At 43.3% G+C, this 14,452-nt stretch overlaps 1 protein-coding gene across 2 annotated transcripts in view; it reads left to right on the top strand.

Moving 5' to 3' along the window:
- CENPP (centromere protein P) overlaps positions 1-13,939 on the top strand; it is a 116,055-nt gene extending 102,116 nt beyond the window's left edge. Inside the window, exons 7-9 of one of the 2 annotated variants that reach the window (XM_064723916.1) lie at positions 11,646-11,725; positions 13,286-13,377; positions 13,543-13,939. In XM_064723916.1, the coding sequence (XP_064579986.1) occupies positions 11,646-11,725; positions 13,286-13,377; positions 13,543-13,664 (294 nt within the window). In that variant the 3' untranslated portion in view covers positions 13,665-13,939. The remainder of the gene's footprint in view (positions 1-11,645; positions 11,726-13,285; positions 13,378-13,542) is intronic. The other variant, XM_064723917.1, reaches the window with a different exon arrangement.
- The last annotated feature ends 513 nt before the right edge of the window (positions 13,940-14,452 follow it).

Here is a 14,452-nt window from a genome sequence, read left to right as displayed (position 1 = left end):
TGTACCAGTTACTGCATTCCTTCTGCAATCTGTGGTCACAAATATCCTTATGGAAAAAATATAGGAAAAGATGAAATACTGCTGGTAAACCTTGAGATATTAAACACAGATTTCCTTCACATATTTACAGATATTAACAATACATTGCAAAAAGCATGGGGTACATCATTAGGTGGGAATAAACCTAAATTTGCAATGGGAGATGTGTGTGGCTGGGAGGTATTTACATTTTAAAAAGCTTAATTTTCAACTGTAACTGAATCCTAATTGCAGAATATTAATATTCATTAGAACAATTTTCTGAGGGCACTAATTATTGCCACAACTCATTGTCTCTTGGTTAGGTTCCTGTTCAATCCCACAGCATCAGTTTTAATTTGTGGTATGCTTTTCTCACATTGTATCTGAAATGCCAGTGACCAGACAGATGAAGTGATTTGTAAAGCCTTTCTTCAGAGCTACCTGAAATTTAAGCTTTTACATATTGCCTCTATGTGCATTAGTGAAGAAATGTGGTGGAATCTTTATTATTTCATTCCCTGTGGTGGTCCAAAGCAAGGTGCCCACCTACCTTGAATAAATACAGCTTTAAACCCCATTGGAAGGAAACACGGAAGCTTTCCCCTGTCCTCCTGCCTTTCTGTCAGATAACATCACTTCTTTTTGGGGGTTCAAATGGTGACACTTCCCTGTGTGTTGGGTAGTTCTATTTCAGCTATGTGCTGACTCGTGTTTTTCCAAAATACTGAACTCAGCACATCCTCTGTGTGTCTGAAGCAGCACAAAGAGCTCAGCCTGGGCTTGGTTCCCTCCTGTGCCAGCAATGAGCATTGTTACTCATCAATAGAACTTGGAGGTTTCCAACTGTTCTCTGAAATAATTGTGTTTTGCAGCAGTTGTTCAGTTTCCAGCATGAGCCATAAGCCTCCATAGATTTTCATTGATGTTTTTATTTCTCATACCCAGTTCCATTTCTTCAAAAGGCAGCTACATCCCACCAGAGCACAGGGACAGTGTTTCTCTTAAATAAAGATTGGGCTATAGTGAACAGAGAGAAAATTCTGTTTTAAATAACTCTATCTAGAAATATGTCATTTATATATAGGAAATACTGAAAAAATTAAATATAGAGAAGTCTGCATTTTAAATATATTAATTATAGAAAATAAGAGTATGTAATTATTCTAGTGGTCTTTCTCTATTTGCTTGCTCTTCTCATCTGGTTTCTATTTTCTTCCTCGTGCTTGGTTGCACTTTCCATTTCCATATAAAACACTATGTACTTCTCTAAAAAGTGAATGCATCTTTTTTTAAGATTCTCTTGTGCACTATTTCCATCTGAGACTGTATCAGAACTGACATGTGCAAATTGAGCTTGATCTTACAGATAAAGCTGGTGGTTTGAAATGTCAGTGGGGATACAGGGCTGGGTTCCTGTGGCTTGCTGCTGATATCCCTGTTGTTTGGGGCCTCACATGTTTTCCCCTTGGTTTTAAATTTAAGCAGGAATTAGTAACAGGATGCCTGTCCACTGAGAGACTGTCTCAGGAAGGAGATGTAAACTGAGGACACAAATATTTTGAAGCATTTTAGTCAAAACGAAGGATTTGTTGGCAGCAGGGACAAGAAGACACTTTGAGGACAATAACAAAGTTTGCTGTGGTTTCCTTTTAGATTTAAAAATTAGTTGTCTTTGCCTGTTGATTCATGTTTTTCCCATTACAAACAGTAGCATCAAATGGTTTGTTTGGGTGAATTAGTGGACAATGACAAAAATTATTTGTACAGCAGTTCTGCAGCGAGAGTCTGGAGGGACAGAATGGCAGAATACATTTGTGTATGTCTGTACAGATATCTAATTTTTGAATGTAACTATTAATACCATATTGGTATTTCTGATTATCACCTTTCTGGAGATTTATAATTCCAGAGTGCACAAAATTCAGAATTGACTGCAAGTTGAAAGCACCCATTAAGGGATTAATTATGTTTTCTTTATGGTCTGATGGGCATTTGTGGCCAAACTTTGGCCACTCCAAACAAACAGGAGTTGTGTATCTCCTGACACTCCAGCACAGCTTCCCCTGTGTTGTCTTCCAGCAGGGAAATGTTAAAAACAAACAAAAAAGACTTCTGAGCAGATTCTGTTTTTCTGGATGGCTCTGGGTATGGTTTATAAACATGTCTTGTTGAAGGAGAACATTGGTGTGCTTTGGTTTTTTCCCAGGATCAGACAGACTTTGCCAATCATTTTTATTATGATTTCTCTCTGTTCTTCACATTAAATGCTGCGTGTTCCCTTTCCTTTGGGAACTGGGGGAATCATCACATGGCTGGAGAACAAGTAGAGTTATTTCTGAAACACTGAGTTTTGTTTTAGTGATACAGGATGAGGAGAAGTTTGGGGCTGGGGGCAGAGCTGGGTTCCCTTGTAATTCCTGTTGTACCAAGACAATCCCAGCTTCCCTGTTGGACTATCCCTGTGGAAATGCTTGCACAGGCTTTGATGTCAATGATCCCTGTGGGTCCCAGCCCTGGATATTGTACTTTTCTATGATTTATTTGCTATTTTTTCTGTGTTTCATGGCCTTTGCTTCTATTACACAACGTGAATGGTCCAAGGTGGAATAAACTGATTTGTTTCTGTGAGTTGGGACATTTTATGAGGTCCATTCCCAGCAAGTACTTTGGGAACTGAATGTTATGGTATTTTTGCCTCATGGGAATTAGCATGAAAGATCCTGTGAGTTAATAAGGATTGAACAGTTAGACAATAATTCTGAATTCATAGGGATATGCTAGAGATCAGAAATGTGATTTTGGAGGTCTAGGAGCTGTAGAGCTACAGTTGGAATTATTTTAAGAGGTTTTAGGAGGCACAAATATGTGCATAGTCTAGACAGTGCTACTTCTGCACTGGCAGGGGCAGCTGCAAGAAATGTTAATGCAGGAGCTGAGTCCAGAACAGGGAGGGGGGAAATAGGAAAAGCCAAAGGTGAAGAATATGCTGGAGGCCTCAGATGTTAGAGCTCAGTGTGTTTGGGAAGAGTCATCCAGAGGTCTTTCTGCAGTGGAAAAATGAATATTGAAGTAATCCAGAACTCCATTTTAAACATTATGGTGCTTGCCTTTCTTCTCGAGTTTTCCATGGCATTGTCTGGATGTCCCTTTTAGTTCCTGCTGTGGGACTGGGCCTGGCTTTGGGAATGGAGACTGAGTGCTACAGTCTTGTTTTTTATATGAGCTGGGGGCAGCTCCATGTTTAAATTCTGGGAATGGAAATCTTCCTTCTGTCTGTTGCTTTAATTTCCTCCTTCTTGAACTGTTTTTACTCGAGAGGGTTGAGGGCTCCTTCCTCAGATGTGTCTGTGTGAAAGGCTGGGAAAGGTTGCTGCTCCAGGATCCAGGCTGCAGCAGGCATCATTCCTCAGCTTCCAGAACCAAGCTCCTGCTTGGTACACAAGGAAAACTTGAAACATTCACCACGTTTGCACACAGGAATGTTTGCATCTCTTTACTTCCTTCGAGCTTTAAAAACACAGGAGAGCTGAACTGATTGCTTGGGAAACTGAAAAAGGAAAAAGAGAAAGTTTTAATATTAACAGCTTTCCTTTCAACTGGGCCTCTACCAGAACAAAACATATTGTTACCAACACTTTTGAAATGTTTCTGCAAGGCCAGCAATTGAAATTCAAATTATGAAATGCCTGAAGTTTGCATTGAGAGTGAATGAAATGCACTGGCAGCTGCACTGCTATTGTCAGTGAGGGCTCTTTGTGTTGCTGCAGTACCTAAGCAATGAAACAAATATTTATCCACATGCATCACACAACATTCCTGGCAGCGCAGCCTTGGCCTTTGTAAACCAAATAAGGTGGAGCATAAGGAGATGTTTTTGCCTGGCAGCTGCCTCTGATTTCTCCTCCTGGATACACTAAAGAATTCTCCCTGCTGCCCTGAATTCATTTCTACACAAATACTTGAGTCAAAATAAGGAACAATGAAAACCTGTAGCACTGTATGTGTGCAGACTTTGTTATATTTTTGACCAAATCTCTCTAATTTGTTGTGAGAGATTTGATCAAAAGTATAACAAAGTTTGCACACATACAGTGCTACGGGTTTTCAGTATTCCTTATTTTTGCTTCTGTTTTGTTTTTTTGGGGAGCTTTTGTGGCTTTCTTATGGAATTGATTGAGTAGATCAAAGTTTGAGGATAGCTGACCAATTTTGCAAGCCTGTGATTTAGCAGTGGATTGACAACTTTACACTCACACACATACAATAATTATAAATTGGTGGATCTCTTCTTGCAGATGTTTGTGTCTTCTCAAGAATATTTCCTGTGTCCCTCTTGTTTGTGCTAAGGATGTGTTTGGAAATCTGAAATGTGTTGTTGACAGCCAGATCTGAAGGGCTGTGTTTGGGTCTGACATGAAAAGAATTCAGTGGGTTCAAAGCTTCCAAGGGCTTTTCAGCTGGACCCGTTCCTGCCCTTGTTGATAGCAACAGGCACTTCAGCACTGCATGCTGGTATTTATTTTCACATAAGCAGCTGAGAATTGTAAATAACCAGAGAAATGAAAGCTACTGGGTGGCAAATTTCTGTGGAGTCTGTCCAAAATGTAATGTTTTGTAGAACCATTAAAAGAGGATGGATGTCTTGTGGGAAGGATTTCAGTGTTTTATAGGAAACATAGGTTTATAGGTAAAGCTTCACTTTTTACCTAATGCAGGTGTTAAACCTTTTTGTAAAGCTCAAGAAGAATAACAGAAATACTGCAGAGGTATTTGTGAAAGGAGGATGCACATGGACAGAGCTGTGTATGTTAAAGGAAAATCTGATTTTCGGGAGCTGGTGGGTGATTGTTGTGCACATTCAGGAGGAGCTGTGGGCTCTGCTGTTCCTCACTGAGAGCAAATGCAGGTGGAGCTGCAGCTGGAGCTCAGCTTTGCTGCAGTGCCAGTCCCACAGGGCTGTGGGTGTGTTGTGCCAGCCCAGGTTCCTCCTGCGGGCCGGGCAGGGCAGGGCAGGGCAGGGCTGGGCTGCTCCAGCACCAACGGGACAGCACAGGCACTTTGGCCAAAGCCCCTCTGCTGTGGGACACTGCTCTGAGGGACAGACTGACCCCTCCAGCAGCTGACAGCTCCTGGGCAGAAATGAAAATGCTATTTTGCATGTTCCAGGCAGGTCTGTGGATATATCTCTCTTTACCAGGTAAGATAAATTTACCCACACAGAAGCAAATAACTCTTGAGACCTTCAAGAAAGATTAAAAAACCACAACAGTAAATGATGAACATGAGCTGAGTACCTTGTTTAAAAACTTTCTTTAATCACACTTTTTTAAAAGTAAATGTCTAACCTTGAGCTAATTTAGATGAACTAGATGTTCTTCATTATATCCTATGGTTTATTTTTTAAATTAATCTGCCTACTTGGGAAAAAACTAACACAGTGTTAGAGCCAAGTCATTAACTAAATTCAGATGCTTTTATTTAGCTGATGTTTAAATTGTGCTGTCTGGGTGAGCTTGATAATGTAAACTACAAAAGCAAGTTGGGCCACATTTGATAATCAACTTTTGTGTGGTATTTCAAATCCAAGTTGCTTTATGCAATTCTGGATCCTTTTATTGAAACTTCAAAAAGGCTTACAGGGAATCTTGCAGCAACTTTTATACAGAAAAAAAATAAAGATCTGTGAGGTATCTTACTTCTGTTGTAATGGAAGAAAACACAAACTTGGCTTAATTTGTCTCCTAAAAATGCCTTTCCTGCAGTCTACTTCCTTCAGATTATTGAAAATTTGGCTCACAATTCTTCCTTCCCAAATTGTTGATGCTTCATGCTGCTCTGCAATATGACATCTTTTTTCCTTCCATAATTTTTCATCTCTGTATTGTCCTTGGCTGCTCATCATCTCTTGCTAAATTGGACATCTCTGCTACTTCCAAATGGTGCTGTTCATGAAGTTTATCATCAAAAATATTTAATTATACCAAGCTGCAGAGGGAGGGCAGGGGACTCAAAATAAACAGAATGAAAACAGAATGAAAACTGATATGTCAGTGAAGTTGTGGAGGGAGAACAGAACTGCTGAGCTCTGCTGGTTTTCTGGGTATTCCCCCAAATAAATGTCCTGGGGCAGTGTCAGTGCCCTCCAGAGCATCCCAAGGAGTTCCTGTGCCCTGGGCTTGGCCCTGCCAGCTCAGTGTATTTTAAAATTTAAATAAAATGCCAGAAAAGCCCAAGAATTTTAAGCTGGAAAATGTAGGGCTTAAAACATTCATAAACTGGTGAACAATTTTAAAGAGAAATACTGGAGAGAAGGTTTTTCTCTTGCCCAGCAAAAAAAAGTGGAAAAAAAGCATCTGCAGCCTCTGTGTTCTCTGTTTATTATCTACCCCTTCCTGTTCTTCCTGAGGTTTCATGTTCATTTAATTCTATTTTTCCTCACAAAAATAAACCTCCAGTATGTATTTTAATTTATTCCCAGTCTGCTGTAATTAAGTTGCAGATAAACACATGGTTGCCATATGACAAAGTGATATTGAAAGGAAATGAGACACAGAATTTTGTGTACTCAGGCCTTGGTTATGCTGGGTTGGCTCTTCTGTAGACCTACAGCCTAGATCCAATTAGGAAAAATACAAAAATTATGGAAAATTATTGGTCACATTGTGAGCATAGTGACAAACTGAATCATGTAAACTCAGGGGAGTCAAGCACGAAAAATAATAATGTTATGGAAATATGGAAGGAGGAAAATAAATGGTAATGGAAATAGAGCAGGGGCCAAAAAAGAGAGGCTGTAATCAAGGGGAAAGGAAAGGAAAGGAAAGGAAAGGAAAGGAAAGGAAAGGAAAGGAAAGGAAAGGAAAGGAAAGGAAAGGAAAGGAAAGGAAAGGAAAGGAAAGGAAAGGAAAGGAAAGGAAAGGAAAAAGGAAAGGAAAGAAAGGAAAGGAAAAAGGAAAGGAAAAGGAAAGGAAAGGAAAGGAAAGGAAAGGAAAAAGGAAAGGAAAGAAAGGAAAGGAAAGGAAAGGAAAGGAAAGGAAAGGAAAGGAAAGGAAGGAAAGGAAAGGAAAGGAAAGGAAGGAAGGAATGGAAATGGAAAGGAAGGAAATGGAAGGAAGGAAGGAAGGAAGGAAGGAAGGAAGGAAAGGAAAGGAAAGGAATTTCACTGGCAATGAGCACAGGCCCTAGTGTGACATGATTTCTCCAGTTTTCTGTTGTTTAAAGGTTTCTCAGCTGTTGCAGACTCTGAATTGACAGTTCAGTGTTGTAGTGCTTGGTAATGGTATGATTTCAGATGTGTTATTGGTTATGGGGATTATCTGATTGATTCCTAATTGCTGTTATCTTACATTTCCCTATGCAGTATTGCATAGAGACTGAAACAGAACTGAGCAATGTTTTATTTTCACATCAGGACCCATTCTTCACCTCTGAGATTTTGAGAAAATCCTCCAGTCCCTGTGGGGATGTGGGTTTGTTTGTGTTTTAGCAGCCTAGATTTGGGGCTGCTGGTCAGTGCTCTCAGGGACCTGTGCAGGGCTGATCTACAGGAGGCAGCTGCGAGATTGGATCTTGGCAAAGGGATCAAGGAGCCAAATCCCAGATGTGGGCAGGTCTGAACCAGGGGGGTGCAGGGCAGTTTTTATCCCAGTAACCAGCTGTGCCTGTGCTGCAGGAGGGAGCCAGGGGTGTCCTGAGCCTGGCAGAGATTCTGGTCAATGTTTGCAAAGATCTGCCCTGTGCAGGGTGACATTCACACTGTCATGCATAGAATCCCAGGGTGCCTGGGGTTGGAAGGGACCTTTAAAGTTCCTCTCATCCCACTGTCCCAGGGTGCTCCAAGCCCATCCAGCCTGGCCTTGGGCACTGCCAGGGACCCACAGCTGCTCTGGGCACCTGTGCCAGGGGCTGCCCCCTCACAGGGAATGATTCCTTCCAATGCCCCATCTGTCCCTGCCCTCTGGCGGGGGGATGCACTTCCCTGTGTGCTGTCACTACCTGCCATTGTCAGACCTTCTTATAGGCCCTCAAATCTGCTCCCAAAATTCTCCTTTCCTCTTCTAAAAAGTGAGACTTGCATGCTGGTCGTGTCACTTGTGATTTTAGTTTTAAAAGCAGAGGGCTGAGCCTGGCTGAGGATGGGGGGTGGGCTGGGACTGCCACGGGGACAAAACCACTTTATCATTTTGGAAAACATCACTTTATCATTTTAGACAAAGCCACTTTATCATTTTGGACAAAGCCACTTTGCCCTCGTGCCCCTCTCGCCCTTGGTTCTGCCGGCGCCGGAGGTTTGGGTGGTTGGCAGCACAGGGATCACCAGCAGGACTGGTTTGCTTGAGGAACTTTCCCTCAAGATAGGAAAATGGAGCTGTATTTATTCTTAATTACGAGTGGTGAAGCTTCATAAATCCAATCCAAGCCATACAGTGTTTCTATGGGGTGTAATTTAGTTGAAGGGTTCTTGGTTACAGTTCCTTTAGTTGCACAAAGTGAGAAATTTCCACTTTTTAAATGTGCCTTTGTTGCTTTAGTGAAATTCATTTAAAAATTACTGGTGTTATGGCTCTGCTGGGATTTGAGGTCTTGGTGCTCCCACTCTTGTGTGATTTCAGGGGGAGCAAACCATACAGAGAAATCACCCAAGTCAGAGCCTCCTGGGCAGGTTTAGAAATTGCTTCTCTCTATAGAGGAACTCTGGTGCCATAATCTTTATACACATCCTTCTTCCAGAGCAGCAAGTTCAGAATTACCAGTAAAAGGGAGCTGTTGGTCCAGCTGGGAGCAGTTGTGTGTTTTCTTGCTAAGTGGGACAGAAGCAATTTATCTGCTTTTATCTGGAATCTCTCTTGCCAATTTTGCTTTGTATTTGTAGCTACAGCTTTTAAGCTGAAGACATTTATGACATTTTCCTTAGCAGAGATTTTGTGTGCAGAATATTGCAGTGCAGCTGCAGAATAATGTATGTTGTTGAGAAATAGCTGCTGCAAGTTTATTCCCTGGGATGGCTTGGTGTGTGTGTAAAATCTGTCATGGGAGCAAGACAAAGCTGTGCATTCCATCACCACGGTCCCTTTGTGGTTTGAGACAAAAGTTCCCATAAGATTCCCTGCTTGGACTCCTGGAGGAGCTGGAAAAGCAATTTCCGTCTAGGGGTAATAATAGCTTGGACTTTTGGTTTTGATCATAAGCTGACATTTAAGAGTCATCTGAGGAAAGATTTCTTGATGAAAGTCAGGTTTTGCTTGATGCAGTTGAGCTGATCCTTCCCATCTGCTATCACGTCCTTGATGGGATCTCTTTCCCTGGTTTACGAGATCCCTCAGGAGCTCCTGACTTTCCCAAGAGACCTTTCAGTGGCTCAGCTCTTTCTGTTACTCTGGTTTTATTGCTCAGCTTTTCTTTTCCTCAAGGAAAACTTGGAAAGTTGCTCAGCAAAGAAGAGGTGGTGATGTGGTACCCAGGGAGGGTTTGGGATTGGGATCTGCCCATGCCCACCCTGTGCCTGGCTGCTCAGATCCCCACGTTTTTATCTGTGGGATCCAGAGCCTGTATTCAGTATTTTCTGTGTGGAGTTGGAGGCAGATGGCGTGACTGCATTTCCCAGAGTTCATCCTGGAGCTGTCAGTGTTTGAGGTGCTGCTTGGTGCTGGGTGTGGTGCTTTGCTCCTGCCCCCGTGGGTGTTGGTGGAAGGTGGGAATGGCAGCGGGATCCTCGCACGGATCTGGGGCTGGGTTACAGCAAACAGGCATGTAGGTATTTGTGGTTTGGCTTTTTGTGTGTTTTGTGGATAGCTAAAATATAACCTTTCCCACTGAAAAGCTGGATTTTATCCCAAATCCTGTGAATTTCACACAGGATTGGCTTCTCACAGCGTACGGGTTGGTTGCCAGAACCCCGGCACTGAGGGAAGGCACAGAACGGCCCTGGCTGTGTGCAGAACTCACTGAGCTCCCTCTCCCAGCTACAGGGAAGCTCTGCCACAGAAAATCATGCACTGGGCTTTCTTTGAGTTGCCTCTGGCCTCTATAGGACATAAATATTCCCCCCCAAGCTTTGGGGGAACGTGTCAGCTGCACAGGAACTCCTGAGACAGCCCTGGAAGGATTTAATTTTGTTTTGGCCATTGTAGCTCTTATCTGGTTCCTCTGCTCTGTTTGCTGTGCTGGTTGCCAATGTCTGGGTGTGGGTGGGTGAAGTGTGACTCGGTGTTCAGCTCTGGGATACTCGGGATCCCTTGTCAATGAGGGATGCACACGCTGAGTCCCAGGCAGAAGCTAATCCTGCATTTCCTGTATCCACAGCTTGGAGCTAAGGGATCCCTGGATCCTCCCAGGCCTCTAACACCAGGCAAGGAGAGGCCCATGGTGGAAATCAGGCTTGGGTTATTGAGGAGGAAAGCCTGGAAAACTTGTTTTGTTATCAAATGGGCATAATTTGACAACAGGGAGTAAAGCTGGAAGAGGATCCCTGCTGTGCTGGCTGAGTGAGCCTTGATCAGCCACACTTCTGACACTGGAACTGCCCTGCTCGGTGTCCTCCCTTCGGTGTCTGTGTTCCCAGCATAAACCATGGTTGTTATCCCCTCAGTCAATACAGGACTGGATCCTGGGTAGAAATCAAAATGAGCAAATTCCATGTGCTGTATGTCATTTGGCATCCTGCACAGCCCCCTTCAGTTTGTCAGAAATTCCTAAACCAGAGCAAGGTCACATCTGGTAGCAATTTTGCCCTGCCAGATGAGGTGTAATCCCATAAAACCAAACTCATTTTCTCCAGTGCTGCTCCAAGCTGAGCTCTCCTGCTCCTTTTCCATAAGAGCTGCTGCTTGTCCTGGGAGCTCTGTGGAATGATTCAGGCTGAGACTTTTCACACTTTATAAACTGCAGGGTTTGGAACAAAGCTTTGTGTCCAGCACACGAGGCAGGACAAGAGCACAGCCCTGCAGTCTGGGGCTCCATTCTGCTTCCTTTCCCAGCAGCAATCCCTGCAGGAGGCTGTTCCTTGGTGCTGGGGGTCTGGGCATGCCCCATTCTCTGGGGAACCTGGCACCTGCAGCACCCATACAGAGCTGGGAGAGCTTTTAAAGGAGCTCTGAACTTCTGAGGCTTTCACAAGACCTGTGGAACACATGAGATGGACTAACAAAGCAATGGAGCAACCATCAACCTTTGCACATTGTAGGAACTGAAAATAATTCCCAGAAACATGGAATTTTAATAGGAGCCAGTACTTTCATGTTTGATCATGTTGCTGTTGTCCCATTTGTTGCTAACATTGGTTATTTTGGTATTTCATTGGCTCAATTACTCTTTCAAAGTTTGGTATCCATCTCAAAGCAGAGTGTACCAGTGACCTGTCATCACTCACAGAGGCAGGGGGGTGGCATGATGATGTATTATAAACTGTTATTAAATCTAATTAACAAATTTAGTTAAAATAAAATTTTTCTTTCAAGATTTCCTGGGTTTTATGTAAGGATCTTTAAAAAAAAAAGAAACCAACAGGTCAGAATTTCAGAGAATGAATATTGTTACTCTTAACTTAGTGCAACCCACTGTGGCTGGGTAGGAACCACCTTATCTGCTGTGATTTTTATTAATCAATTGAACTTTTTTGTTCACAGACCAAGTATCCTGACATTGTGACCCTTCCAGAGGGACTGCTGGGAGATTTTATAATTCTAAGGAACCCCAAAGTTCCTGGGTAAGGCAGTAAATGCATTTCTGTGTTTACACAGGTGAGGGACTGCACAGGCAGGGCAGCAGCCTTGTGCTGTAGCTGTGGCAGGAGGTGCAGGGATCCCATCCCAGCAAAGCCCAGCTCCTTGCCATTAAAGAACAGAAGGAAAAGGGCATTCACTGTGCAATGGAAGCAAAGCAGCTGTGGCTCCACTTTTCCATTGTTTTCGAAGGAAATCACTTAGATAAGGAATTATTAACTACCAGGTACATGGGATTTGTTTGGCCTCCCCATGAGAGATGTTCATTTGGGATTTTCAGCAGGGGAAAAAAATCCTTACAGTTAAATGGTCTAACTATCAGTGTCAGTGTCATGAAAAGTAACTACTCTGTGACAGGATCAGACCATTCCCTTCTCCTTGCTTTAACATGCTTTCATTTACATGGCAATAAGGCACAGCTCCCTTCATTTTGTTTGTGTGTAGAATTAGCAAACAAACCCTAATAGATGGTGCTGCTTCATTCAGCCAAACTTGCCCTTTAAAACTAAATGCTTTAACTTGGGGATGCAGGAATGAATTGTCGTTAAACTATTCCACACAGGGTAGAACTTGCTTTATTTTACACTTTCTCCTCTGGTGCCAGGTGCCAATCCCATTACCCTCATTCCCTCTCACCCACAGTCATGAAACACAGCAATATAAAAGTCATTTCAGTGGCTCGGTAGAAAACAGACTGGCATAGAAATTTGTTTGCAAAATCCCAGAACAAGCTGTGCACAAATTCCCAAAGGATTTGTAAAAATGAAGTGGCAAAAGGCTGACAAATCACATTGGAAGGGGAAACTCTTGGAGTCATGATGGGTTGAGAAAGGGGCCTTGCTCCTCACAGTGACTCAGCGTGCAGACAGCTTTGGATTGGGAAAGCCTTTCCTCCAGTAGGGGAGGTGAGGGTTGGAGGGAACCAAGGGAGCTGTAAAGCAGCAGCTCTGCTGTGGGTGCTGTTCTGGACTCAGCTCCTGCCTCACCTTTCCCTTGGGATGGTGCAGGGATCCCATCCCACTGTGACAGCTGGGAATCGTGGCTGGCCTTGCACAACCAACACTATCCTGAAGAAGTAATGATGTTGTTCAGCTTTCTTTTTTAAGCAAAGAACTGCAGGCCTTGGACAGATTCTACCTGCCATTAGTCTAAAAGGCCATGAATAGCAGGGTAGCCCTTATTCCAAACCCAGCACATCACCATTTATGCCAACACTTCTGAAACAAGATTCCTGTTCTCAGCACCTGCTCTGAGTGCAGATATTACATGAGGGGAAGAGCCAGGGGACACTCAGTGCTCTCTCTCCTTTGCTTTCCTCTCGCTTTTACTGCCCTGTGCAAATCTGGATGTAGCCAGAGCCTTTCCTTGTCACTGGATTGATGTGTTGCTGCTTCCCAAATGCAGAGATGGTTTGTGGCATTATGTGAGGTGGGTTTTGTTGCAGAGCACGAGGCTGAGCCCCGTGACTGCTGCACTTTTGGCTTTGAAGGAGCCTCAAAGCAGCAGCTTTAACCTGAGCTGCCTTTGCTGTGCACCTGCTACAGGTTTGAACTGGTGATGGTCTGGAAGATCCATCTTGATGAAGAAGGGACCACTACACCTGTCCTGGACCTGCTGCCCAAAGTACCAGAGCAAGGTAATCTCAGTCACTTCAGGGACTGTTCCTGAACTGCCTGGCCCTGGTTTTGGCCACGGAACTCCAGCCACACAAACCCAGCCCAATTCAGCACAGTTCAGCTCCTGTGCAATCTCCAGGGGCTCGCAAAGCCTGTCTAACCTGCGTGCTGTGTTTGTCCTGCAGTGCTGGAGCAGAGCACGAGGAGCGTGGGGAGCATCCCCGGCAGCTTCCGCAGCGCCCTGCGGCTCCTCGGCATCGAGGCTGCCCTGGAGAGCCTGATCCGAGCGCTGGGCTCGGCCCACTGAAGGCCAGCACTGCTCACACCAGGTAGCAACTGCAAAAGTAGTTTTCATTAAGATATTGTGTTACACGGTCTGTAATTTTATTGAATATAAACATTAAGTTATTTTCCATTTAGAAACCATACTCATAAAACATGCTATCTGTACAATTATGGCACGTTATATATAAATTGTCATGACATGAAAATAAATACAGCCATTTAAATACAAAAATGCCAAATAAAATAGTTACATGTACAGAGTGATTTCATTATAAATTTATCTTTCTGAATCATTAATGTACCAGAGTGGTTTATCTTCTTAACATTTTCTAGATTCCTGGAAATTGTTAAAAGATCATGCACTGTCAAAATCAAGTCCATAAAAATCCAATTCATTTCACAGCTCTGTAAAAGTACAGTGATTTTAAAATGACAAAAGAACAGTAAGAGACTCCTAGAACAAAGAGTTAAACAGCTTTCTCATTAAATTAGGGTGGAAGAAGACAATTTGAAGATTTCAAAGACATACAATGCTAAAAAACCCAAAGGTAACTGTATGAAGTAACTTTGTTCCACAATGTGTGTTGAGACAGCGTTAATCTAACCCAGAGGGGCCCATGCCAGCCCTGGGAACAGGTGAGCCAGTCACCCCCTGCCCCCTGCAGCCCTTCCTTTGCATCTCTGATTGCAGGAGGAAATCCTGACAACACATTACCAAAGCATCACCTCTCACACATTCAGCCCTGAAGAAATAAAACAGATCAGACAAAGCCTTGCCTCTCCCTTCACGTCCATCAGCTGTGCCATGGG

This window comes from Zonotrichia leucophrys, chromosome 12 (genome assembly GCF_028769735.1).
Source record: "Zonotrichia leucophrys gambelii isolate GWCS_2022_RI chromosome 12, RI_Zleu_2.0, whole genome shotgun sequence".
NCBI classification, from domain to species: domain Eukaryota; kingdom Metazoa; phylum Chordata; class Aves; order Passeriformes; family Passerellidae; genus Zonotrichia; species Zonotrichia leucophrys.
This window is presented reverse-complemented; position numbering and strand designations above follow the sequence as displayed.